Source organism: Electrophorus electricus, chromosome 2, assembly GCF_013358815.1.
Source record: "Electrophorus electricus isolate fEleEle1 chromosome 2, fEleEle1.pri, whole genome shotgun sequence".
NCBI classification, from domain to species: Eukaryota; Metazoa; Chordata; class Actinopteri; order Gymnotiformes; family Gymnotidae; genus Electrophorus; species Electrophorus electricus.
The window spans coordinates 6,296,521-6,321,799 of NC_049536.1; the positions used below are offsets into that span (position 1 = coordinate 6,296,521).

The 25,279-nt window shown below is 41.6% G+C and overlaps 3 protein-coding genes across 18 annotated transcripts; 2 read left to right on the forward strand and 1 right to left on the reverse strand.

Moving 5' to 3' along the window:
* Positions 1-3,794: 3,794 nt before the first annotated feature.
* On the forward strand, positions 3,795-16,219 carry tpm1 (tropomyosin 1 (alpha)). Of its 15 annotated transcripts, none has more exons than XM_035522747.1 (10): positions 3,801-4,045; positions 4,439-4,564; positions 4,718-4,843; positions 8,118-8,251; positions 9,123-9,240; positions 9,498-9,568; positions 10,474-10,549; positions 10,912-10,974; positions 11,100-11,169; positions 15,610-16,219. In XM_035522747.1, the coding sequence occupies exons 1-10, from the start codon at positions 3,932-3,934 to the stop codon at positions 15,690-15,692; spliced, it is 981 nt and encodes a 326-aa protein (XP_035378640.1). In that variant the 5' UTR covers positions 3,801-3,931; the 3' UTR covers positions 15,693-16,219. The 15 variants fall into 15 exon arrangements, with proteins under 15 accessions (XP_035378650.1, XP_035378640.1, XP_035378641.1 ...); XM_027017143.2 differs by lacking the exons at positions 4,439-4,564; positions 10,474-10,549; positions 15,610-16,219 and adding exons at positions 9,811-9,886; positions 11,923-12,001; positions 13,623-13,930 and having other exon boundaries at positions 3,803-4,045; XM_027017141.2 differs by lacking the exons at positions 4,439-4,564; positions 15,610-16,219 and adding exons at positions 11,923-12,001; positions 13,623-13,930 and having other exon boundaries at positions 3,806-4,045.
* A 1,507-nt stretch (positions 16,220-17,726) lies between these two features.
* Positions 17,727-20,737, forward strand: lactb (lactamase, beta). Of its 2 annotated transcripts, none has more exons than XM_027017115.2 (6): positions 17,727-18,223; positions 18,369-18,435; positions 18,529-18,719; positions 18,893-19,193; positions 19,559-19,724; positions 19,975-20,737. In XM_027017115.2, the coding sequence occupies exons 1-6, from the start codon at positions 17,852-17,854 to the stop codon at positions 20,495-20,497; spliced, it is 1,620 nt and encodes a 539-aa protein (XP_026872916.2). In that variant the 5' UTR covers positions 17,727-17,851; the 3' UTR covers positions 20,498-20,737. The 2 variants fall into 2 exon arrangements, with proteins under 2 accessions (XP_026872916.2, XP_026872918.2); XM_027017117.2 differs by having other exon boundaries at positions 17,727-18,217.
* Positions 20,738-22,316: 1,579 nt separating this feature from the next.
* On the reverse strand, positions 22,317-24,392 carry LOC113581761 (pro-neuregulin-4, membrane-bound isoform). The gene is made up of 5 exons (XM_027017119.2): positions 24,287-24,392; positions 23,483-23,554; positions 23,135-23,228; positions 22,553-22,708; positions 22,317-22,404 (listed from the first exon to the last, which is right to left on the reverse strand). The coding sequence occupies exons 2-5, from the start codon at positions 23,490-23,492 to the stop codon at positions 22,317-22,319; spliced, it is 348 nt and encodes a 115-aa protein (XP_026872920.2). The 5' UTR covers positions 23,493-23,554; positions 24,287-24,392.
* Between the last annotated feature and the right edge of the window lie 887 nt (positions 24,393-25,279).

Below are 25,279 nucleotides of genomic sequence, written 5' to 3' on the forward strand. Positions count from 1 at the left end.
CTCAACATGAGGGCTAGAGAACTCTCAGCACCAGTAAAGCAGAAGATTAGGAGGAGGGAAAATCAGGAGAGAAAATCAATTAGAGACAATCACAGCCCAAACATTTGGTACGTTGTTAAGAATCAAACTTGTAGTGAAGAGTTTAGAAGTAGCAAAACAACCAGGTTGAACATGACAGACCAGAGTAGCTCAATGAATGCTTACAGTCATGAAGGAAAACTGCAGAATGACTTAAGGGTGAACTCTGAAATGCACAAAAGCAGCTTATCTGAGTACATCCAACCAAACACACCAAACTCGGTGCAGAGCATCAAAATGTTGAAGCAGAACCATCAACCAAAGCATGCTGTTAAAGAAACTATCGTCCCAAAAAGTGGAACCTTCCAGATTGGCTTGATCCTGCTACATGCATTGCACTTACCGACTGGAATGCGAGAGACAAAATGCTTCTAAAATAAGATGGAAATGAAAGTGGCCCCACGGCTGATACCCAGTAATGAGTAGCAGTGAGGCATGATGGGCTCCAGGCAGGGCAGAGGATTTAAAACCACTTTACCGTCTTACTTATTTATTTATTTCATTGGGTTCATTAGTTGAATTACTTGTGTTAGTGTAAAATGTTGGAGGTGAAGGTTTAGAATTCATATACATCCAGATTGGATCTAAATACTATATACTATGGTACAGAGCCAAAACAACAATAAATGCACCACTGTATAGTTATTTATGGACTGCTCTGCAATTTCTCACTTTAACAATATCCGTCTTTTGGTCCATTCAATGAGTATTTATTTATTTCACGGACGTGCGAACTAGAGTAACCTAGGGGCACAACTCCCCATTTCTGAGACTGAACTAGCAGAAAAGGTGGGGTGGGAGGGGGGTGATTTTGCATTTGCATATGGGAGTGCATAAGATGCCTAAACTATGACTCCATGTGGTTGCCTCTCCCTCCTTTAATGTATATTTGATGTCTAGACGCCTAATTTATAGTCAATGCAGACCCCAAAGCCATAAAGTTAGCTTCAAGATAATTTTACATTTTTAGAACAGTAAATGAAAATATTTATGCAACTGATGCCTTGGAAAGGGCCTTTCATTCTCAGAACGGTTTTCATTCCCAGAATGCCACGATGAGCCAGTATGCCAACAAAAACCTCATTTGGTCTCTGCCAAGTAGACTACACAATAACAACTGTTGAAGCTTTGCTTATTCACAATACCAAGTAAATAACGATGAGTACTAATGTAGGACAGACTATGTACTTGGTTTTTAAATATGATTATGATGATATTCTTTCAAAATGCAGTTATACGGGTCTGCAGACTCATTCTTTTTTTTTTAATGGGCTTTATGAAATATTAGAAAACTGATAATATTTGAATGTCTATCCCATATGAATCCCATCTGAAAATCAGTTATCATCTTGGTTTTGGTATAAGAACTAGTGCTGTTTTCTGTAATCTGATGTAATCTGGTATAAATCATATAGAGGTTTAATAATGAGTATGATATTATGCTCTGCCTAAATCTAATTCCACATTAGAGCTAGTCTGTGGTATGTCAGGTCTTAACAAGGACCATTATCATTCATCTCAAGGAAGAATTTAAGAAAACAATCTTCATTTTCAAAGTATGTTGAAAAGTTCAGTGGTTGTTTCAATAAACTGTTCTAAACCTTCAAACCACATGTGCCTTTAAAGATAAGGTTAAAGGTTTAAAGGTAAGTTTGAACTTCTAACTGAGTCAGTTAATAAAACCAGGTGCAGTACTTTCCCTTCCAGTTTTGTTGTTTTTTTGCTATATTTTCTTTTCTTTTTTAGTCTAAGCCTCTTCAAAAGAAATGACTTACACCTTTAATGAAACACATGAACACCCACACATACATGTAAACCACTTCCAATGTTTTACATACATATACATCACACAGGGGCCCAGGAAATGGACATTGTGTTTGTGTGGGTTTTTTAAAACTGTTACCTAGAACTAGAAAGATGTAAATAACTAAAGGCTACTATTATTAGATATTCAAATGCATGTGAGCTATTTATATATTCATAGCAGTGACTGTCAGGTACAACCTATGAAATCGGATTAAAGTAGATACATTATACAACACTGTAGGTATTTCTGACTGTCCTGTGTAATTCTTAACAAGTATATTGCTCTTGTAAAGCCTCAGTGAAACTCTAGAGAGATCAGCTCTGCTAGTGGTTTACATATGTATTTAAATATATATTTGTAATGATAATTGTAATATGCATATCTGTCCCCATGTGATTGTGAACTTTGACTTGCCAGGGTTCTTGGTTGGATAAGAGGCTAGATATGCAATAGCCTGTGAGAAAAAGAAAAAGAAATAAATGTAAAAAATTTGGAATAAGGACTCCTCTTCCTTATTTCAAATGTGGCTATATTACCAATTTATCCTCATCTTGTGTCCTCCTGGGCTCTGTACTGTAACTGACTTATGCTGAATTTCACATCTTTCTGCTCTTACTCCCATTAACCCCGATTTCAATGTTACCAATCTAACTAAAATCCCATCTGAAAACCACCCGTGGACTGTATACTGAATAAGGCAAACCATTTTACTGTAAAATATGTCTAGGTTAGAGAACGACCCCAAGTATCTGAATCAAGCCTCTTGGCTCCCAGGACTGCCTGTCTCAAAACACCAAGCAGTTATTAGTAAGAACTAGTGCTGTTTTCTGTAATCTGATGTAATTTGGTATAAATTATATAAAAGACTGGTGGACAGTACATTAACAGGGATTATTTTAAGGGATTAACTCATTACGATTGAATTTGGTGATTTGGCTGGGTGTCTTACAGACTGGAGCAGGTGTGACAAGGAGAAGGCAAGTCTAAAAATACCCTGAGTAGTATCATCAGCGAAGATAGGACTACAAGAAAATAGCAAAAATTTAATCAGTGTCTTGACTTTTCCCAATGAGTATCCTAATAAATTAACAAATCTATAGATGCCCTGCTGACTAAGAACAGCTACTCAGTCCATTAACAGTGTAACAGATTTGTCTTGCCAAAAGATAAGTCAAATCAGATAAATGCATCTTATCTATAATTTTCAAGATTGTTAACAGGCAACACAACAGACTCGGTTACAAATGTCAACCACTGCTCCTCATCACTCTCAGAGCACTTGGAACCCGCTAATTCAACAGTGCCCTGGAGGTACGTATTGCGGTAGGATTTGGATAAAGCGCAGCGTGCACGCTCCTGAGGCGCAGGGGCGCGCCTTGACGTTCATGATTTGCCACCCTCTGCTGAGCCGTCAGTGGTTAGGTATCCTCGCGGAAAGATGCTTTGCCGGCGCAAAAATCGCAACAATATTAATTATGGTTTACATATACCTCGAACTTCAGAACGCCCGGGCAAAATAAATCTTGGATAAAAGCTACCTTTTAAAATTTCATCATTTCCTTGGTTTCAGACGTTTTGTTTTGGGGTTGTTTGTTTGTTTGTTTGTTTTTTTAAGAAAATATCCTTCAGAAGAAATCTCTCCGCTGTTTACCGGCAACTTTTCTGAGCAAAGGCTCATTGAGCTTCAGCGTTTACAGTGTTAGAAATAGGAACGTCTTGAGGGGTTTGCCTTCCTTCACATCACATCCCATATATAGTCATACGAACGGTCAAATGTCTCGCCACAGCGAATCGCCACTCAGATCCATAAAAAAAGACCGGGCGTCTAGAAGGAACCCACAGAGGCCGTTTCCAAAAAAGTATTGAATGTCTTAAGGAATTCAGTCGCCCCCCCGTGAAAGTACATATTTGACAGGGCACAAGGAGCGACCGCTTGCACTCCAGCTTAGCGTTCAGTTTGGCACAGACGCTCCGAGGTTCGGAACGACCATCATCCTCGTGCTTTCATTTTTGGACATTTTCCTGCAGCCAAACCAATAATCAGCCATGGATGCCATTAAGAAGAAGATGCAAATGCTGAAGCTCGACAAGGAAAATGCCCTGGACAGGGCCGAGCAGGCTGAGTCAGATAAGAAGGCAGCAGAGGACAGGAGCAAACAGGTCGGCAATTTATTTGGGGACTTCTAAGTTATTCGTAGAAAAAAAAAAAGCATAAATGGCGGTGTGACTTATCGGTACGTCGAAATAAACGGATTACCCTGACTGGATTTATAGTAACGGAAGATCGGATCAATTACTGTGGTGTTTAAGTGCTATTTTTAAGTTCTGTGTCCTTGTGAAATTAGTAAACCCACGAGCAGATCAACTATTTTACGAGTTTATACTGCTAGCCCCAGATATAAGATTATATATATATATATATATATATATATATATATATATATATATATATATATATATATATAGAGTGGTTTTTATAAAACCACAGTAACATCCGAGTCAGCTAGGTCTGTATGTGAAATAATGAAAAATGTCGTTTGCATGCATGTATAGCTGGAGGATGATTTAAGAGATTTGGAAAAGAAAATGCGCGTGACCGAGGATGAACGCGATAAAGTGTTTGAGGAGTTGCAAGGTGCCGAGGAAAAGTTGCTGACCGCCGAGGAGGTCGCCACTAAGGTATTTCACGAGCGCTCCCAGCCTCCTAACGTATCCCTTCTCTCTTTCTGTCTGTCTGCGCCTTTCGCGCACACGCCGCGCATTCTGCTTTCCGCCGTTCACCGGCTGTGGAAAAAAACCCAAAAAAAAACTCGCTTTAAAAAACACGCTCAGCTCGAGGATGACTTGGTGGCTATGCAGAAGAAGCTCAAGGCCACCGAGGATGAGTTGGACAAGTATTCGGAGGCTCTAAAAGACGCCACGGAGAAGCTTGAGATAGCTGATAAGAAAGCCACGGATGTAAGTAAGCACACGATCACCGTGTTCTGGCCGCTCACTGCTTGCACTCTGTCATTCTCCATGCAGTAGGCCAATGTGAAATGACCAATGCCCATAATTAGGCTATTTATTAAGCTCCTGTCATTAAAGACGGGGAAAGTTAAGAAGCTACACGATTAACCACAACTACAGTCCGTCATTTCACATGGGTCTATTCTGTGTTGATACACCTTTGATGTCACCTGCGCACAACCACTTAACGCAAGGAGCTCATAAAACAGCCATTATGTTCTTAGTGTATTAATGGTAGGCAGGGATACAGTACTTGAAAGGAAATACTAGTCTTGCTGGAGATGGAATTTACAAGACATGTAGCCAAGGCTACTGCAACACTGGAGACCAACTGGACTGTTAAATTTAGCCTAGTGCTTTATATGGTAAAGACGCCGCGCAACTCCTTGAGCTGTGCCCCTTGGGAATATGAACAAAGTCTTCTCTGATAGTTCATCAAAATTCAACAACTGTAATGTACAATTACGTCAAATTTGTTAACAGGGTTAATTACAATAACCTGTCACTTTTTGTGCTCAGATAATGTTTTAGTCATATTTAATACGTTTTCAATGTTAGTATTTTTTCATCTTAAATGAAGGTTTAGGATGAAACTATTAAATTTAATACAAATATCAAAATATTCAAGATTCATGGGATGACTTAAGCAAAGGCTATATTAATTGAATCAATATTGGAATCTTATTCTGCAGAAGCAAAACTGCCAAATATCTATAATTCAAAGCCATAAAAGTAACAGACATAAAATTGATTTGTATAGAATACATTTTAGAATAAGACGCCTACTCTCGTGTAATACTGGGCTATTAAATTAGTTTGAATGAAAAATTAGAAATTGGTATATGGGTAAATAGAATTTATTTATTTTAATATAAAATGTTTTCCATACATATTGTGTATAAATGTGCTTTTAGCACACGTTTGATATTTCCTTTGGACAACCCATTGCGTTAGATATGTGCATACCCAGAGAGCCACCTCCCGGCCTAATGGAATAATTACACTCCAGTTATGTCTAGAATTAAATAAAGCCCATTTTAAATCGAGTACCGTTACTAGGCGTGGTAATTCTAAACGTGGCCAAACACTGCTCCGTTTATGATACTGGTCTGGTGTTAGGTCCTTGCCAGTAGAGTGTGCTGTGTATTCGTTAACAACCTAAAGGACGCACCTACCCCTCGCCGTTCAACCTTCCGTTTAGTCCGTTCAGACGCTCCTCGGTGCGCATTAAGTGCCAGATTGATTGATGCAGGTGCGTTAGGGTGCGGCGCCCTTTTTATGCATAGTGCCATAAAAACTTTCTTTGGACTGACTGCACCGTCAGATTGAAACATCAATGGAAAGCTAGTAAAATGATAAAGACAATGCACGCAGCAAATATTGTGATTCTCGTTTATTTGCAAAAGCCATCATTATAAGAAGGAAAAACTAGCCATTCTTGCTGCCAGCTGCATGGCAGCCCGGTGACGTTTGCGTTTGGGGTTTGGCCATGAAAGCATGGTTACTTCCGGTGTGGCATGTCGACGTCGCGGTGCGTTTGTAGACCAGCGCTGAACAGAGCAGGTTTGCTTCTGCACCTCGCGCTGCCGGGCGTGCCAAACGCTCCATGCTGAGTTTAACCGAAGCTGTACCCAAGCCACGTTTTAGTAGCTAGTCGAAAACAATAATGGCTGGATTAACCTCGTTGGAAGCCGTGAAACGGAAAATAAAACTGCTGCAAGAGCAGGCGGACGGTGCCGAAGACAGAGCGGAGAAACTGCAGAAGGAACTGCTTCTGGAGAGGAAAGGCAGAGAAACAGTAAGCGTGCGAATATCACAAAGTCGCAGTCACTCCTGCGTGCCATACTTGGCTGTAACGTTGTAGCAGAAATATCTTATGAGAACCACCAGCTCCGACAGTTGATTGGTTAAGGAGGTGTATCTTAGAAACAGAAAGGACGGCAAGTGATGCGCAGTCGGAGCCTGAGGTGCGCCAGCCGCCTCCCGAGCTAAATATATCATAGCGGGCGCTTGGCATTTGCTGGCTCCAGCGGATTCCAAGCATGAAACGGTAGTCCGGTAATTGCCGGGGTGTGCACATAGTCACTTGGTAAAGGAGAACAACACACGGGTTTGCAGACGGGCCCTAGACATCCTTTAAAAGAAAATCTAATAAAACGTTAAAGCATTCTATCGCAAAATGTGGTTGCGTGTTTATAACTTTAATAACGACGATACCGAACATTTACATTACGTTTTTGAACAAAATGTTCGTATTCTGCAGATATCATATGCATCGATTATAAACACCAAACATACAAAAAAGTAATGTGTGTGTGTGTGTATATATATATCCATGTTTGTAAAACTAAACAAAAAAATCTCGCAATTTGGTAGTGATTTAGGAGGTTATTAACATTTCGGCTCAGAGTGCAGCATAATAACGTCGCTGAGAGGAGTAAGTGTTGCAAGCTCTGTGGCAGTACGCTCGCTAACTAACGATTTACAAGCACATTGCCGTATAAGGGCAAGTTGCGTGTTTGCATGCAACAGGAACAAAATGCTCGAGGACCCACCTTCGCACCCAGAGCTGCTGCCCAAGTCATATAGACAGGAAGTAGTTTCAAGGCGCTTTTGATCGTGAATGTAGTTAATCTGAAACAAACGCGTGACTAGAAAGATGAGTCTCTAAAGAATTAAACCCAATGTACGATGCAGGAGCTGTATATATTTCTGCATGCTGCAATTCAGGTACCTTGTAGGTTCATTGATGGCGCTTGATGCACTCAAGTGAGTCCCTCTTGGATTTGAAGGGTTGTGGCTAATTAAGATATCTGGAGCTGTTAAAGTAGAAGCATTAACGATGGCAAAACCTATTAGCAAAGGGTAAGACATGAAAACTGAGAAAATGATTGTCTTGATATGGCTCCAATTGAATAAAGATTGCTAGAAACAAAATCCAATCTCCAATCCAAAGGCCCAGTGATCACTATCACTATTGCTAGCACCCACAGTAAGAGGCTGTGTAAGGAACGCTGTTCCTCGGGGGATCTTAATGGCCCTCAGTGGCCTGTTCAGGAACATGCAGCTCTTCCTCACTGTCTAGTGCAGGCAGCTAGAGTTTGTTTACTAGTAACCATCAGCAGTCGTTTTGTTTTCTTTACATGAACCATCCGCATGTGCGGTTGTCTGCTCTCTGTGCTCCCACTCACTCTGCTTCCTGCGCTTCCTCCCCCTCACCCAGGCTGAGGGTGATGTAGCTTCTCTTAACAGACGCATCCAGCTGGTCGAGGAGGAGCTGGACCGCGCCCAGGAGCGTCTTACCACTGCTCTGCAGAAGCTGGAGGAGGCTGAGAAGGCTGCCGACGAGAGTGAGAGGTGAGCAGGGGCCGTGCGCGTTCCCCTTAGCACAGGTGGACTGTGCTTCACTACGGAACGGCCGAAAGTCGTTTTGCAAGGCAGGGCTTGGGGAAGGTTCCGGAGATGGTGGAAGTGAAGTTGAGCGGATCGGTTGCACCCTGTCGTGCCCCCCCCCGTCTGCTGCTGAGGTCGCTGTGTGCACTGTTGCGCTTCTTTAGATGGGGTTGTGTGCCTCCAAATCATAGCTTCTTTGTCAGGGTAGTGAGGATGGATGTTTCTCCGCATTATTACACCCTTTTAATGAAATATGTACTGTAATTTGTCAGTTTGTAAAAGGTGTTTTAAATCTATATAATACATGTTATATCTGTACTTCTCATTGAAAAGGCTCGTCAGTGTTGAATCACTTGGTCAGAAAGCCTGAGGGTGTTGTTACTCGAGCACACATGCTTCTGGTGATGCTGTTTCTTGGCCTGGACATGAGCTGTTTGTGCAGTGGCACCATGGCCCTGAATAAACAGTGATTCATGGGGGCACAAGGCTGGTTCCTTTCCTTTGTTCACTTCACACACAGCCCCTCTGTGCCGCCTGCTCCAGTGGCCTCGCGCACAGACCTGACTTCAGCTACCAGCGCATCACCCCTCACTCCCGTTCACGCACCTCGCAGCTGACATTCTCCTATCAGATCTGGGCATGACTGGCTAAAATCAGAGGTCAAATATGGTGTGTGTGAATAAAAGAAGCATTCCCATGCTAGCAGGCTGGTGTCTCCACACCAGAGTCCTGCCTGTGCCTCCTGATGTGGGTCGAGTTACAGGACTCCTCAGGCTTCCGTTTTTTCCCCCGACTGTGGACCTCGCGTCTGATCCTATCCTCTTTCGCTCCGCAGAGGCATGAAGGTCATTGAGAACAGGGCCCTGAAGGACGAGGAGAAGATGGAGATCCAGGAGATCCAGCTCAAAGAGGCCAAGCACATTGCTGAGGAGGCTGACCGCAAATACGAGGAGGCAAGTTCTTCGGGAGGCCTGTTGCTGGTCTCACTGTGACTCCCACCACTGCCTTCCCCTCCAGCTGGGACATGCGTTCAGAGGACGGCTGTTTTGCACGCACACACAACGGTTTCAGATGCATTGCAGTGTGGGCTCATGCTTACACAAATGTGTCTGATACCCTTATTTCAGATGCTTGTTTTTCTTTGTGTGTGTGAGGAAAAGCACATGTGCTGTGCACTGATGGCCAAATCCTGTGTGGTGTGTTTGTGCAGGTGGCCCGTAAGCTGGTGATTGTTGAGGGTGAGCTGGAGCGCACAGAGGAACGCGCTGAGCTCTCTGAGAGGTGAGCGCTCCGTCTGCTCCCCACAAGCCTGCGCCTAACCAAACTGACGGGCTGTATAACATGCACGTTTGCCAGCACTACACAACCCGTCACTTCATCCATGTCTACAAATTGTCGTTGCAGTCGGTTCACTGCGATTTCCTAACGATAGCTTTCTATGTTTTTGCTTTGTTTAAATGCACCATTTAACTTGCATGTGTTCCCGGTCTGGAATGGCCTTGTGCTGTGAAACACACTGACAGGCGTGTTCGAGGATATCAGGACGAGCTCAAAGAGCTGGACCAAACCTTTAAGTCATTAAAAGCAACAGAGGAGCAGGTACTGCACACTAATACTTTCCATGTGCCCACACTAATCTCCTCAGCGAGTCACGCCCCCCTCTCTCTTGTAGGACATGCTTCCTCTATTTCATCCCTGCTCTGCCTCGCTTTCGTTTGCTTCTTACTTTTTGTTTAAATTTTTAATTTTTTTTTCCTTAAGCGTCTCTTATATCCTTTCTACGGCCCAGCTAACCTAGCAGGAAGGCTCTTGGTTAAACTCAGTACACTGAAGCCCTAATTCAGCATGCATGCAAAAAAAAAGAAAAGAAAAATCGTGGCACGGCCCTTTCGCGTTCGGTTTTGGCTGGTTATTGTGAAATGTTCCTGCTTTGTTGTGGGTGCTGTGTGGTTCTTCATGGTTTATCCCCTGTAGTTTCATTTTTGTTCTTTTTTTTTTTTCTTTTTTTTCCCCTGTCCTTCCCTGACCTTTCTCCCCCCCCCCCCCCCTCGTCTCCTGCTTTCCTGACATCCGACCTGTTCTTGCTCTCTCAATCCGCCCCACGTCTGCTCTTTTCTTCCTCCTACTCTTGCTGTGCCCTCTGCCCCTCCTCTTTCTCCTCTGCACCCTCTTATGTAAAACACTAGCAAATGCAATGAGCTTGAGGAGGAGTTGAAAACTGTGACCAACAACCTGAAGTCTCTGGAGGCCCAGGCTGAGAAGGTAGGTGTGCTGGCCGCGGTGTGACTGTCTCCAGCCAAATTTTCTGCCCAGCGCTGTCGTCGTCTGGACCTCGACTCTCCTCTCCTGATCTGCTTTGGGTTGTTCATCGTTAGGTTTTCTGGCACACGTTACCAAGATGATGTGAATGTGTCGTGTGGGTTTTAAACTGCTTCATGCAACTGAACTTGAGAATAAATTCATTCGATTTTAATCCGATTCATCCCCTCCTCTAAGTGCAGCGTGTCTGGTTATTTCATGATGGTTGGCGATTGGTCTAAATGCTACATTTGACAACTTGTGCAGTATCTGTGGTCAGTTGAATTGGCCTGGGTCATAACCTTTTGCTTGTTTGACCTCCACAGTACTCACAGAAAGAAGACAAATATGAGGAGGAAATCAAGGTCCTCACTGACAAACTGAAGGAGGTGAGGTGTTAATTTTTTTAATAGCAATTATTTAAAAAAAAAAAAAAAATCAGAGAACTTTCACCCAAGGGAGGATGCATGTGTCTTTGTTTTTAAGGGAATCCATAATTGTTCTCTTACCTTAGGCTGAAACCCGTGCCGAGTTTGCTGAGAGAACAGTAGCCAAGCTTGAGAAGACCATTGATGACCTGGAAGGTATGACTTTATTTCAGTGGAAGTTAATTATAGCTGTATTGATTCATATTTGACTTCATTCATGTCGCTATATTTTGCTTCCCCTGTAGTTGAGGTTCTTGCCACTGTTCCTTCTGTGAAACTGTCTCTTGCCTCCATTCTCTTTATCTCCTCTCTGGTGGACTTTAGCCGTGTTCTTCAACGAGTGCGGTCACTGTTCCAACCTTGGCCAAGCTTTTCATGGCCCTACAGAAGACACTAAAACCTTTTTTTTGCAATGGGATTATGCACAGTGATCAGGGGTTTTTGGAGACTTGATGTCGATCTATCATTCATTGGCGCTCTCTGTCCCATTCATTTGCTTATTTATGCATTCAGTGTCTTTCTCGTAGTTATGGCACACTAACAGAAAGGAATATTTGCATTGTTAAGTACGCTGGTGATAGGAATTCAAGGATTAAAAGAACAGCAGTTGCTGGAGTAAGTGCAGGAATCCCTCATTACGTTGTTTGCTCACTTATTGGCCTCTCGGTGAAGGAGCCAGAAGTTTGCTCTGGTATACCTTTACTGTTCCGGAAGAATTTCATATGGCATGTTGCATGTTTTGATTCCGCCCCATAGTTCTCTACCTTCATTCTAAATTTTTCTGTTTTCCTTTTTGGCTGTTTTCTTTCCGTGGGTCTGTTTCACCCTGCGGCCTGCCTTGCTGCTGGGCTGGATTCTCCACCTCTCTTCCTCCACTCTCCTTCCCTACACCCGCCCCTCACCCCATAGACGAGTTGTATGCCCAGAAACTGAAGTACAAAGCCGTCAGCGAGGAGCTGGACCACGCCCTCAACGACATGACTTCAATGTAATTAATGTGCTGTCGGCTTGCACGTTTTCCTGACAACCACCCACCCCCACCCTGCTTAAATCCGCCCCCACCTCATCACTGTGTGGTGTGTTTTTAGTCTCTATGGCCCGTTTGTTTTCATTTGCAAGTGTGCCCCTGCTGTGCCGGTTACTCAGCGAGACCCGTTAATGCGCCTGCTCTTAGAAGAGCTAAGGTCGTTTAGCAGTCTGGGGGCACATCCATGCCTCTCTACACTTTGTAGTGTTGAGGGCTGTCACTTTTATGCTGAACAAATATTGTGGTTTCCTCTGCTATATTCAACCTCTCAGCAAAACATGCCAACCTGGAGAGCAATGCCTTCACACAAAACTGGGGCCAACTTGCATGGTCAACAGTATACATCAGTGCTATCGGCTGCTGCCATCAACAGCTTTGACTGTTTTAACCGCTGTATTACTTTTTCATAAAAGTAATATTTTCCTGATTAAGCAGTTTGCTGAAATACAGCCAGAGTGGCCAGTGGGGAAGTATTTCAGTGAAAACTTCCTTGTTTGTTCCTGTGCCTTTGATCTCTGGTGCACCCACTCGGACACGGTTTCTTGCTCTTTTACTAACACGGTGTGTTTCTGCTACCTCTGTTTGTCAAGTGTGCGAGACTGCAGTGCACCGTGTGCAGTAGACTACTTTATGGTTGACCTGTGTGCTGTTGGGTAAGTCAGCCAGGTTGTTATGGGTTTGGCTCCCGTCCTTGGTCAGTAAAGGTATGTCACCTGCACGGAAACTGTTCTTCAGAACTGGGTACTTGTGTTCAGTAACCCTCTGATAATCGTAGGGACATTTTCACAAGTTTCCTCCCAAATGCAAACTCGACTGTTGGTGTTGGTGAATGTGAGAAATGTCTCCTTTGTAGAGTGCCCAAAAATAGTGCAGACATGTTTGCTGTAATATGACGCAGCGGAGGTTTAGATGTTGGTCCTCTACTGTTTAACAAATGCAGTGCAGAATAAGAACTGAATCACATTCGTGTGTGAGAGGTTAGGTTTTTCTAAGGTAAAACTTTTTTTTTTTAATTGACTTCCTAAAATTTTTGTTTTGTGATTGTTCTGCAAAAGGATCAGTCCAATGTGGGCTCTGCATCTGAGAGTTAATGTAGGCTCCGTCACCGCACAAGGTATGTGAGAGCTAACAGACTCTCACTACGAACAGTATCTGAGAGCTAATGTAGGCTCCGTCACCGCACAAGGTATGTGAGCTAACAGACTCACTACGAACAGTATCTGAGAGCTAATGTAGGCTCCGTCACCACACTAGATATCTACCAGGCCCTTGGGTGTGAGTTCACGCACTCCCAGAACACAAGTACTGAGGTCGGAAGAACAGCTTGTGTTTATTGAAGCAGGTGGATTTCCGCATTATAGAAAATGGGTTATTTTCATGGGCCCGTAAGATCAATGACTCCATGTATTTCCACTGAATATTGAGACCGAGGTGCGTGCGTGCGTGTGCGACTGACTGGCACCAGTGTCCCTCCTTGGCCATGCCTCTGTCGTGTGCAGTGCTCCCTCGTCTCCCCTCCGACGCGTGTTGTGCATCCTCTCACCCTTCATCAGCGTTCTCTCTGCTCCTTCCCCCTACACAGATAAATTGTTTACACCTCATGAAAGACGCCCCCTGCCAGCTGAGCGATGCGCTCGGCCCCCTCCGCCCCTACCCGCCCCTCACCCGTCTCTGTCGAGCCCCCTCCTACGTTGCTGGTTGGCTTCCAACTCTTGTACAGAACCTTCAATTCTTTCTGCTTTGTGTAAAAATAAACGTTCTTCCTTCTCTGTAAAATCTCCCCTCACTTTTTGTCCTTTTTTTCTTTGTTCTTTTCTGTCATCTTTTCATTTCTGTGTGCTTTAATTTATTTTTGAGTGGCTATAATAAAATCGAGATGCCCAGCTCTTACTTCATGCATTTTATTTTTTGCTTCCTGTGGTAAAGTTCACAGAATAATACTAGATTTGCAGTTGTAACAGGTTCTTTTTAGTCACTTTGTATTTTATGGGGAAGTAACCTTTCTGCAATGTTGCTTTTTACATATAGGCAAATTTTTATCTGATATTCAAATGTCATAATAGCCTTTCCAAAAAGTCCAGTGAAGAGCGTCTTTGATGGTTTCTTAGACATTAGAATTAAGCCCCCACATTTAGTTGTGCAATTGAACCACTAATTGACCTTACAAGATTAGTTCAAACACTTTTTTTTCTTCTTCTTCTTTGCACTCGGAATGTTAGTCACACCCATCATGAATTAAAAAGCCCTTCAAATTGTATTGGCCAGTATCGAAAAGAAAGCTGTAGACAGGAACCATCTTAATCTGTGAAATCAGAGTCATTAGAAACACAATTTTGCCACACTGTGTTGAAAATATTCTGTGCAGTTGTTGGAGTATAAATATTGCAAAAAAAAAAGCAAATATTAGGAAGTTACTTCAATGGATGTGCCCACATTTCCTTCCAACATGACCATTATATGACTTTGTATGTAATGGCGTGCTGTGTTGTGCTATTGGGACCTTGCGCACTACAGAGTGGCTGATTTTAGGAAATGTCCCTTTTTTCCAACAGCTTGGTCGCTTTATATTTTATTATGCTTAGGATAACTAACTAGTTCTCAGGATCAGTGACTTTTATGAGGGGAAAACTTGGTTTTCCATTGGGATTACGTCCTTAACTGAAGTTCTTAATGCTGTGAAATACTGGAGGTAAGACTGCGAACACGGTGAAGATCTGCTGGAGTACGAGCGTTACTGCGTTACAGTGCAAAAAGTCAGACAGATTAGATTACATTCTCCATAAATAACTTCTCATGTAGTTTATATGTGCAATCTTGTGTGTGTTGCAAGTTTACTAGAAGTGTTCCATGAGCATTGGCTGATGTTTGTTTCATTAGCCATTTTTCCCCCACACAGTGGAATCTTTCAGTTCCGTCCATTCTGTAAGTGTTCTGGTGTTGACAGTCCATCGAATATGAACTGACTCTCTTCTTCAGTCCTCCAGCTGCTCTGTTTGCTGTGTTTTCATTCTGTCTTTCTCTTTCCCCTAACCTGCTGCCTGACTGCACAGACTGCCTCTACCAGCAGCTTGAGAAAAACCGTCTTCTCTCTAATGAACTAAGAGTGGCCTTGAATGAGGATTTAGACTAGAATGATGCTGGTTTTTGATTTTCTTTTTAATAACACAATAATGATCTCCATTAGGAAGTGTTACATGCATTCTGTTGAAGATAATACAATATAATGTTAATCATACTCAGACTTTTGCATACAAGTGTCTGTACTCTACCACTTTATTAATAATGTTGTGAAATCTGTAGTATTGCTAATGCACTCTTGTTTGAAGAATGCCTTGATGTAGCAGAGACGCATTGTCAGACTCTGGCTCCGAGTTCCTCATTTGTCTCTTGGAGGGGAGCAAGTCTTAAATTGTTGTGCATCACTGTTTGTCAAATGAAATGTTTGTGGCAACACTTAAATCATGGCTGCAGTGTATTTGTTCAAAATACTTCAAATACCTCTGCATGTTCTGCCATACGTGTTCACTGGTGATATTAATGTTATTCTCTAACACTTGATGTTCTAACAGAAAAACTGTCACAAGCTAAAGAAGAGAACCTCGATATGAACCAGATGTTGGAGCAGACTCTATTGGAGTTGAATAATATGTGAAAGCCCTGGTCACATCATAATGTCTGCATTTTGTAACTTGAGTGATTTTTCCTGTCTGATAACTTATCAGATTACATAATGTGTGCCATTTGTTACAAAATGTTTAGTTTTCCGCTTATTTTTAGGTAACATTCTGGTACATGTTTGTTTTAATCTGGTCATGCACACTTTGTCATTTCCATCAAAAGTGGCAAGGTTTGCAAAAAATGCACTTAATCCACAATTTATGCACAATTGTAATGGCGGACGAGGTTGAGTCTTAAACCAAATTTAAATAGAATCCTTTAAAAGACGGTTTTAGTAATCCAAAGTTTCCAAAGTGTACATTGGATTAGGTTGCCTGCATGTACACTGGTGCTACTGTGAAGACAACAGTCTAACAGTTTGTAGCTTTTAGATAGTAACTCTTAGACTGTATACATTAGTAATTTGGATGATATTTTACTTATGTGCCAGCAGTATCCTTGGCCAGAAAGGGACCTGTCTACAGAATCTATTTATTTTCCTTTTTCAACTAATACTCAGTGCAAAATGTCAGGCAGCATTATCTTTGCAAATGCATTTTTGGGGTTTGTTTGCCCACAAAATCTGTAAGGTTCAAAATGTCTATTTTAAATTGAAAAATATGATTTAATCATATTTGGTTGTGCCTCATTCAAGTCAATAAATGTAGATGTATTAAATGTATGTCTTATCTAAAATGTACAAAGCTAATAAATATAAATTTAAAAACCTCATGGATTTTCTGAAGCCTGGATTCCATTTGTAGGCTCCTCAGTGGAACATGAATTCACATCTGGTTTGTAATGCATTCAGATCATTTTCTTTCTTTTTTTTTTTTTTTTGTCTGTTCATATTCATGTGCTTCATGAGTCTTTATCGTTCATCCTGTGGTCTGTGCAGTTGCTCGTCAGGTGTCAGCACAGTGATTGTTGCCTAACAACAAATGCCACACACTATCTGCCTCTTTTATTACGTTTGCTGTTTGCTTGAGCTGACAGAGCCTTGCCTAGTTAAAAAAGGCCACTTTATGGACCTTTAGGCAGCCAGGCCATGGACAGACAATGACTGTTGCAGAAGGGGCTATCTTGTTTTAAGCACTAGAATTGATTGAGTAGAATTACACTGAATAGCCTTAGTTGGTCTTTTACAATTTATAAATAAAACCCTAGTATTCTCAAATGTGCTTTATACCAGACTTACAGATTCCTAAAATGATTATGCCGTCTAGAATAACGCTGAAAACATGGCACATGGTGCTGGTTTATATGCTTCAAGGTTACGGTTCTGTAGGAATTAGCTGAGTCAGTAAACATGACTGTTTATCTGTGTTTTGACTTGCTCACTAAGTCTCCAGAACAAAATGCAAACAAGCTGTTTTCAGTTTACATTTTGATAATGAAAGGTCAATGAATAGCACAGTCTCCTTAGTATAGAAACTTATAAAAGGGAGAAGATAAAATGCTGTAATCACTTGTGCAGTTAAAGAGAATGTGAGCCTTGAGGTTTTTCTGGATACATTTCATTTAGATGTTAAAAATGATGGAAATGGCTCACCGAATTGGTCTTTACAATAGCATGAATGTAACCGGCCAATCTTTATGCAAGAGTTTTTGCCAGAATATAATTCAAGTTCAGTTTCTGTGCTTGTAGTTTGCCATGAATATTTTAAAACGATTTCTTTTACTTTTCAACTGTCGTTTGCGCTTTAATGGCAACCATTTCCAAGTGTATAAATGAAGTACAACTTTGGAGAACTTGTCAATTAGGCCTACTCAGTATATTTACATCGAGACACGCTGCAAGTCATGAAACAAGACGTTGTTGTCAAAAAGAGAGGCATATTTTCAAAATAAAGGTCCTACTGAACACATGAAATATAGCCTAAAGTAAATACGTTAATTATAAAATTGTGATCATGCTTAAATAGTTGACTTTAACTCTTATTTTTGTTCTGTTTGAGTCTTCATAACTTAGAGACATAGTCAAAGATATTTATAATGGAATATAGATTACCCATAAGCCATTTCGATCACATTTATTGCTGCTAACTTCGGGAAGTCTAATCTCGGCTGCCTGTAAAAAAATAAAAATTAAATTAAAGGTGACGGGCATCGCTAAGTGTGTGCCTCAGAGTTTACTTTTATCATAGAATAGAAATGTCACGCTTGTTATATTTGTCGTCGGATCTCGTCTGCTCCACGTGTAAATGCTGCCCACGGAAGCCTTGGTCGTTCTCGTCTTTGCTGACACCCCGATATAAGAGTAATCTGACACTTGGAAGAGCTCAGCAGCGAAGATGTTTGCTGGTACCCCGACGCCTTTCCCACTCCTGTCACGGTGGACGGTCAAAGTCGTGGCTACTGGGCGTCGGAGCGGGTTTTCTCTTGGCATTCGGTTTAAAGCATTACGTCTACTGTCCCGGACGCTGTGAGTGGGATGCCGAGGAAAGAGACGAACCTCCGATTACTTCAAAATACTGGGCTGCGATTGGAGTCAGCCGAGACTTGGTCCAGCGGATAAAGGTACAGGTATCGGAACGGTCCTTCTTATATTTCCATCATTTATCTTCGTCGTTTGTTACTGTGTCTGTTAAAGCCAGACGTAATGTAAATGCACTAAACTAGCCTGCCTGCGTTAGTAACAGCTTTTTTTGTTTTGCTTTACTATGAACAGGATGAAGTCGGAGCACCTGGTGTGGTCGTTGGAGTGGCAGTGGATGGCATCCTGGTGTGGTGTGAAGGTGTCCTGCACTGGCTAATCTTTGTTTTGCTTCTGGCAAAATTCTTCCAAATCAGATTTGACTTTACATTTAAGGCTAATGTCTTTTTTGTAGGACTGGGTTATGCCGATTTGGAGAACAGAGTCCCGTGTGGTCCAGACACCGTAATGAGGATAGCCAGCATCAGTAAGCCCCTGACTGCAGCTGCTGTTGCCCGAGCGTGGGAAGAGGGCAAGTTGGACCTGGATGCGCCTGTCCAAACATATGTTCCTGAGTTCCCAGAAAAGCAGATTGAGGGGAAGGATGTGAGAATATTCCCAGATTTGGGAAAGTGTATTTCGTGTTGATCTGACATTTACACTGACACTAACAATTGTACAAGTCAAATCAATATAAAATGTATCTGTAAACAAAGGGATTTATTTCAGGCTGGATAAACGATTAACTGGGGGTTTGTTTCCTCACCTACATAAATTAGGTCACGATAACGCCGCGAATGCTCCTGTCCCACTTGAGTGGCATCCGTCACTACGAAAAAGACCCCAAGAAAGTGAGAGAAGAGAAACGGAAAGGAAAGCGCCGCCTGAAGCCATCAGAGAAGAAGGCCACTGCGGAGCCAGACGAAGAGAAAGTGGAAGAGAACAATAACAAGGGCAAAAATGCCTCGGGCCAACGAAGGAAAGAGCTGGAGCACGAAGAGTACTACCTCAAAGACAGCTGTGACGGTGTCATTCAGGCCTTGGACTTGTTCAAAGATGATCCACTTATTTTCAAACCTGGTAAGCTTTTTACGTAGTGTTGCATGATCGTGTAATAAATTATGGTCCGGCTCCTTGAAAATGGATCATCATGAAGTGCATTTGCAGTGTTTCCTTTGCTGCAGTGCCCCCTGCATCACATCTTTAGCTATATTACAGTTTTCCAACATTCCGGTGGATTAAATACTCGTCCCGGTGCATATGCTTGTAGTGTATGTTAAAGTATAGCAGTCACTGTTCACGTGATTCAAAACAATACAGAAGAGCTATCAGTAGCCTTACAGATTAAATCCATGTGGCTCATCAGCTCACATGAGTCGAGCTTTCGGCTAGCATGTGTCCTAACTGGTAGTCCTCAGTAAACATGGCTGTACTGATTGCCTTAGGCACCACGTTCCTCTACTCCACGCACGCCTTCACCCTGCTGAGTGCCGTGCTGGAGAGAGCGGCAGGCCAGCATTTCCTGGACCTCATGCAGAAGATGTTCCGTGAACTTGGCATGCTCAACACCGTGCCGGATGAGAACGATCCTATTATCTACAACCGCTCCAGGTAATCTGCGGCAGGAATTTTGGAAGCACTGTATGCCCCCTCCTTATGGAGATCTCTCTAACTCACCGGCATGGATCAGGATTATAATTCAGGTAGTCTGACCAACCAGCTCAGCAAAGCGTCAAGTGCAGCTTTTGTCTACTGTAGTTACCAACAGCTCTGCTTAAGTTTCTCCCCTGTCGGCCTGCCAGAGGAAGGTGGGGCTGACTCACTCTCACTTTGCATCTTTGTGCTTCCCTTCCTTCTCCAGGTTTTATCATTTCAATAAAAAGGGGCGTGTAGTGAACTGCCCCTACGTGGACAACTCCTACAAGTGGGCTGGAGGCGGCTTTCTCTCCACCGTGGGTGACCTGCTTCTTTTCGGGAACGCTCTGCTTTACAGCTACCAAGTAGGCGGTCTTAAGGATGCAGACGGCCTCCTGCCGGGCTTCCTTAAACCCACCACAGCCAAAGCCATGTGGGCCCCTGTGGACAAGACGGAGGCTTCGTGGGATAAGGATGGTCAGTACGCCCAGGGCTGGCTGGTCGTGGAGAAGCAGCAGAAGTACGGGCAGTGCCGTGCTCGCAGGCACTATGTCTCGCACACAGGGAGCGCTGTCGGGGCAAGCAGCGTGCTTCTGGTTTTACCTAGTGAGACATTACAAGCTTCCGGACAAAGGGTAATCCCTCCTCAGGGAGTAGTGGTGACCATCATCACAAACATGCAGTCTGTAGGACTTAATACCACCGCGCTTAATATTGCCTATGAGTTTGAGAAGGCCAGGGATGGGTAAAGTGGATCTGGTACAGTGTTGTTTTTTTGGTTTTTTGGTCTGATTTGGGTTGCACACGTTCATAAGCTTCGGTTTGAGGTGTTATATGTATGAGCCGTTTACTGTGTTTTCAGTGCTGAGCTTTGAATGTTGTCAGAAACTACACTCAACTTAAATTGTTTTTTTTGTATGTCAAATTAAAATGAATATTTTTCTTATCTTATTTGCCTTGTGTTGAATAAATTGCTTATTTAAAACATTTATAGTTTTTATTCTTTTGTAGGTTGATTGATGTTAAATAGACAGTGATATTCATTCAGTCCATTACTGTTGAAATGAATCAAGTCATAATTAGCATTGCTTGATAGTTTGCTCTGCTTAAAAACAAAAACAAAGCCCTTTGTTGACTATCAAAAGATGTGTCCCTATGTCCACTAGATGGAGACTCTCCTTAGTTCTTTAATAGGTTTTCTCCGCGAGCACAAGAAACGCATGAAAATGCTGAGCTATAATTATTTATTTATTTATTAAACGGAAATGTTTCTAGAACAATGGGAATAAAACTGCAAGCTCATCATTTTTGAACTTTATCGTTTGAAATCAGGTACAAACTATGGTGATGAAGTTTTAATCCACATTGCTTTCAGATGCCACGTGTTGAAAGCTTTCCCAACCACAGTTTCTTCTTTGTGCAATACTACTACAATAATATTCTTCATGTCTGTCACTGTGATCCAAAAGAACATGTGGGCGAGATGCTCTACCCTAAAGAATATTGCTATTAATTGGTTTTTACTGACCTTTTAATTGGTTTTTACTGACCTTTTAATTGGTTTTTACTGACCTTTTCTATAAACTGGGACTTAGCAAACTTTCAGCACAAAAAATCTTTAATTTGTGTTTTCAACAATGTAACCATTTCCTACTTCATTAAAATCCCCGCAACTAATTCTTTAATATGCATTTACATTAGTCCAGAGCAACTTGGAGAAATGCTTAGTTGTCTCTGTGGAACAAAACATTGGAGTGTATAGGATGTGCTAACATTCTTTAATTATCCCTTAGCCACTCTGATTATTGATATGCACTTTATTCTTCTATTAACATTTCACTCTGTATTTTCTTTAAACAACTCCAGCAGTAAACACCCTTGTTTCTTGTAGTTTAATACTGTTGGACGTTTATTTTCTTCATATGATAAAAAACTGTACAGTTTATTACAACATCATGTTCATCAGTATTCCACAGCTGATTTATTGATGATGTCCTGTTTGTGTATTAATGTCTTTGGAGATGAACCTGCACATCGTTGTCAGAATGGATCCAGAATACAGGCTTGTTTGTTACATCAGATTAAAAAAAATATCTATTGTATGTGTGGAAACTGTTAGAATCCCAGCATTAAGCGTATTGACAAGTTCCTCTAATGCACCTCAAATGTTTCCTTATATATTGGCAGTACTGTATAACAAAGGACAAGGAGATTAACTTAATTTGAAATGTATTCCATTATTATACTGTTTTTTGGTATCCTTAGTTCATGGTCATAAGTATCTTCTCTTGCTCATTTTATATTAAACTAATATTTCCTCTTTTTCACTATAAAGAGTTGAAAAATAACTATTTACATGTTTTTCTTTAAATAATAAGAAAGCTAGAATGTAGAGATGTGTATGAGTAACTATCAGAGTCACTGTGCTTTATGCAGTGCCTCCACCAGAGGGTGGTATTCAGAAATTCACACCCACGTATGCATGTGGGTCAATTATTATTTCAGCTAAGATTAGTTTGGGTGTGTTTGTTTTGTTTTGTTGTTTTGCAAAAATGCGGAATGGGGCCATCATGGTAACCCCCTTGTGTCCCGTTGCTGCACTTTCCAGTACTGTTCTCCATGTTTTGGTTGGCTTTGGGCAGTGGCCTTTTTCATTCTGTAGAAAAAAGAGCAAAACTGAATGCTGAATCAATCCAGGACAAGTAGTTTTAAAAGAAACGCCCTTAAGCCCTACTGGAACGCAGGTCAAGGGTGCACATGTTTCTGTTTCAAAGAGACTCGTCCGAGCCAGTTGCTTGGCCCACCTGTAAACGTAGTATATGATCCCGGCCAACACAAACAGGATGAGGAGGAGGAGGAGGAGGATCACAGCCGCGATCATGCCTGTCTCCTCTTTGTCGTTCGAAATGCTCAGCAGTTGGAACTGCTCACACCTGCTGCCTTTATAATGCTCGTTGCATCTGCGAAGGAACCAAAGTCCCACCTGGTTCACTCATTGTAAGTTGACCTGAAGTCTATGTAACATGGCATATAATAGTTGTGATTGTAGACATGTGTATACATATGTATAGTTAGATATGCTTGTCATACCGTGATGGCTTCGGTGCCCTGCAGTTATTGCTCCTGATCAGCAAAGAACTTAAAATGCACTAACATGGCTAATTAAGTCCAGAGGACCGGCTATTATTGGATGTTGGCTAATTTTAAGTTGTTCCAGCAATGTCCTGCATTTTCTGCAGAGCAAGACTGAAATATATCAAAGCCTTCTTTGACTGTCATTTGCACCCAGCTGCACTATCCTGTTTGCAGTCATCTCCTTACAGGTTTTCATATCATTCACTCAGCTATTTACAGAACAGTCGATAACAATGAGCGCAGACACTTACACACAGTTGGGTGTGGAGACAGAGGGGATTTTAAAGCACTTTCCTCCATTCATGCAGTAGGACATGTCTGACCCTGTGCAAGGGTCACCATGTTCTAAAGAAAGGCAATGACGAAACAGAAAATGATCTGTATGCCTGACTCTCTTACAGAGCCAGACTAACATGATTCAGGTGACATAACGTTGTCAAGTTTGATTCTCCATCATGCTGTTGTTTTAGCTAACACATCTTACATTTTACACATCTTTAGAGAAGAGAATTTAGCACATTAACCCTAATTCCACAGCACTGATATTTAATCATGTTTCCATGGCGAGTAGTGAAGCCATGCACCAGTTTTACCTTTACCTGCCATCATGAGAGCCGCTGCAGCACACCTTGCCACAGTATGGGTGTTGTTTCTGATGGAGCCTTTGCTTCCTACGGACAATAAAGTATATTTTTCTCAATGAGGTCCACCGTCACAGTGCTCAGAAAGCCACTTCACTATGAAACTCTAGTCTTTAAATATACATATTAGTCTATTTACATATACATGATTTATAAAATCAGTGATTCAAGAATCCTGTTACAGGATTCTTATTTTGTTTGCTTTAATCAGTTAACAAATTATGACAATAGCTTATTACTTAGTTACTTTAAAGGAATTTTGTTTAGATGTGCCTCTAAACGTATGAGGTTTTGTATTGTATGAATTCATCATTTATGAAATATATAGCATAAAATTCCTATTGTTACTGTCATGAGAAAACCTTTATCTCAGAAAATGGAAATTTATAGAAGAAAGACAAAATATTCTGCCAGTGAACCTTTGAAGTTTTATTCCAAATAATTTGGACCATAACTGTTGGTTCACTATGTAAAGGGCAGTTGGCATGATATCAATTGTAAAAGAAAACAAAAAAAAAAAGATAAAAACAGAGTTATGAGGTTTTCTTATGACAATGACAATATGTTGTGTTCTTCCAGCATGAAATATTCATCGTGTTTTCATAGATTACTCAACAAATCTTTTCTCAACTTAACGTTTTTTGTTTTTATTGGGCGATCTTGGCAGTAAACCTTTGCATAAATTGTATAATATTCCCTCCTGAGTTTCTTTCCGGCTCTCTATATTTTAAGGAGATTGTTCAGAGGTTGAATATGACTTACCAGAGCTGCTAACCCGTTTGGAGGTAAAGGTGTCTCAGCCTGTCAAGGTGCGTCACTCTGTCTTGTTAAAGGCGCTTATGAGAGGAACGTCATTATGGCACATACATGCATGCCATGGGCGGATACCTTTGAGCACAGAAATGTTGTGTTTGCTGTTCGTCCACATTGCATGTGGTGCAGTTCTCACCAGCTTTCTGGCTATCCCAGGCAAAGAGCTGGGTGAAAATACAATCGAGAGGAATCAGTTGAAACACTAGCTCATAAGATAATGAAAGCATTATAAATTCTACTTTTCCAAATGTACCCGTTTATAGTGGATTTTTATTGCCATGGATCAGAGATGTCCGGCATCACCGCCATGTAACGTTACATACCTTTTGTGATTTCAAGAAAGATCACAGGTCATTCTGGAAGCTCAGTGGGAAGACTGGCTCTCCTAAATCCCAGTGTTGTTACAGATAAACTGCTCATATTGGACTTCACCAGTGTGGTTAGAAATGAACTGCTCTTACTGAGACTGTAACTCAAGCTTTGTGTTGGCTGACAGGATCTGGTGTTAGACTCAGCTATGACTGGCATGTCTAAAAGAAAGTTCTGTGTACACCACAGATATGTGTGGAATTGTAGGAACTTTGTTTACTCTTGTGGCTTTGTTTACATTCCAACTTCTAGGGCACACCGGGGACAGAACACAGGAGTATTTACTAACTGAAAACCGTTAGCAAGAATCCTATATCCTATATCTTGATTTGTCTTGGCGATCTGTGTAGTAGACGTAGTAGCAGTATTCATCGTCATAATAAGTGTATACATATAGCATTTTTAAACATTTAGAAAATCATTTAGTGCTTTGGGAAAAATTTAAATACAAAGAGAAAGCAACTAATAACACAATAAGGAGGAAATAAAGTAGTTTAGACAAACGTCAGAAGACATTAATTATATGGTTCGTAAAATATTTACTGTTCGTTATTTCAACAGCAACAACCTCTG

Bases quoted from the DNA above. Each gene is read 5' to 3' on its own strand.
- lactb (XM_027017115.2), top strand. From the start codon at position 17,852: ATGTCACGCTTGTTATATTTGTCGTCGGATCTCGTCTGCTCCACGTGT. The intron at 18,436-18,528 runs GTGTCCTGCACT...TCTTTTTTGTAG, and splicing joins CATCCTGGTGTGGTGTGAAG to GACTGGGTTATGCCGATTTG. The intron at 19,194-19,558 runs GTAAGCTTTTTA...TGATTGCCTTAG, and splicing joins TCCACTTATTTTCAAACCTG to GCACCACGTTCCTCTACTCC.
- LOC113581761 (XM_027017119.2), bottom strand. The intron at 22,709-23,134 runs GTAAGTGTCTGC...GTTCCTTCGCAG, and splicing joins GTCTCCACACCCAACTGTGT to ATGCAACGAGCATTATAAAG. The intron at 22,405-22,552 runs GTGGGCCAAGCA...TTTTTTCTACAG, and splicing joins ATCATATACTACGTTTACAG to AATGAAAAAGGCCACTGCCC.
- tpm1 (XM_035522747.1), top strand. From the start codon at position 3,932: ATGGATGCCATTAAGAAGAAGATGCAAATGCTGAAGCTCGACAAGGAA. The intron at 4,565-4,717 runs GTATTTCACGAG...AAACACGCTCAG, and splicing joins CCGAGGAGGTCGCCACTAAG to CTCGAGGATGACTTGGTGGC. The intron at 9,241-9,497 runs GCAAGTTCTTCG...GTGTTTGTGCAG, and splicing joins CTGACCGCAAATACGAGGAG to GTGGCCCGTAAGCTGGTGAT.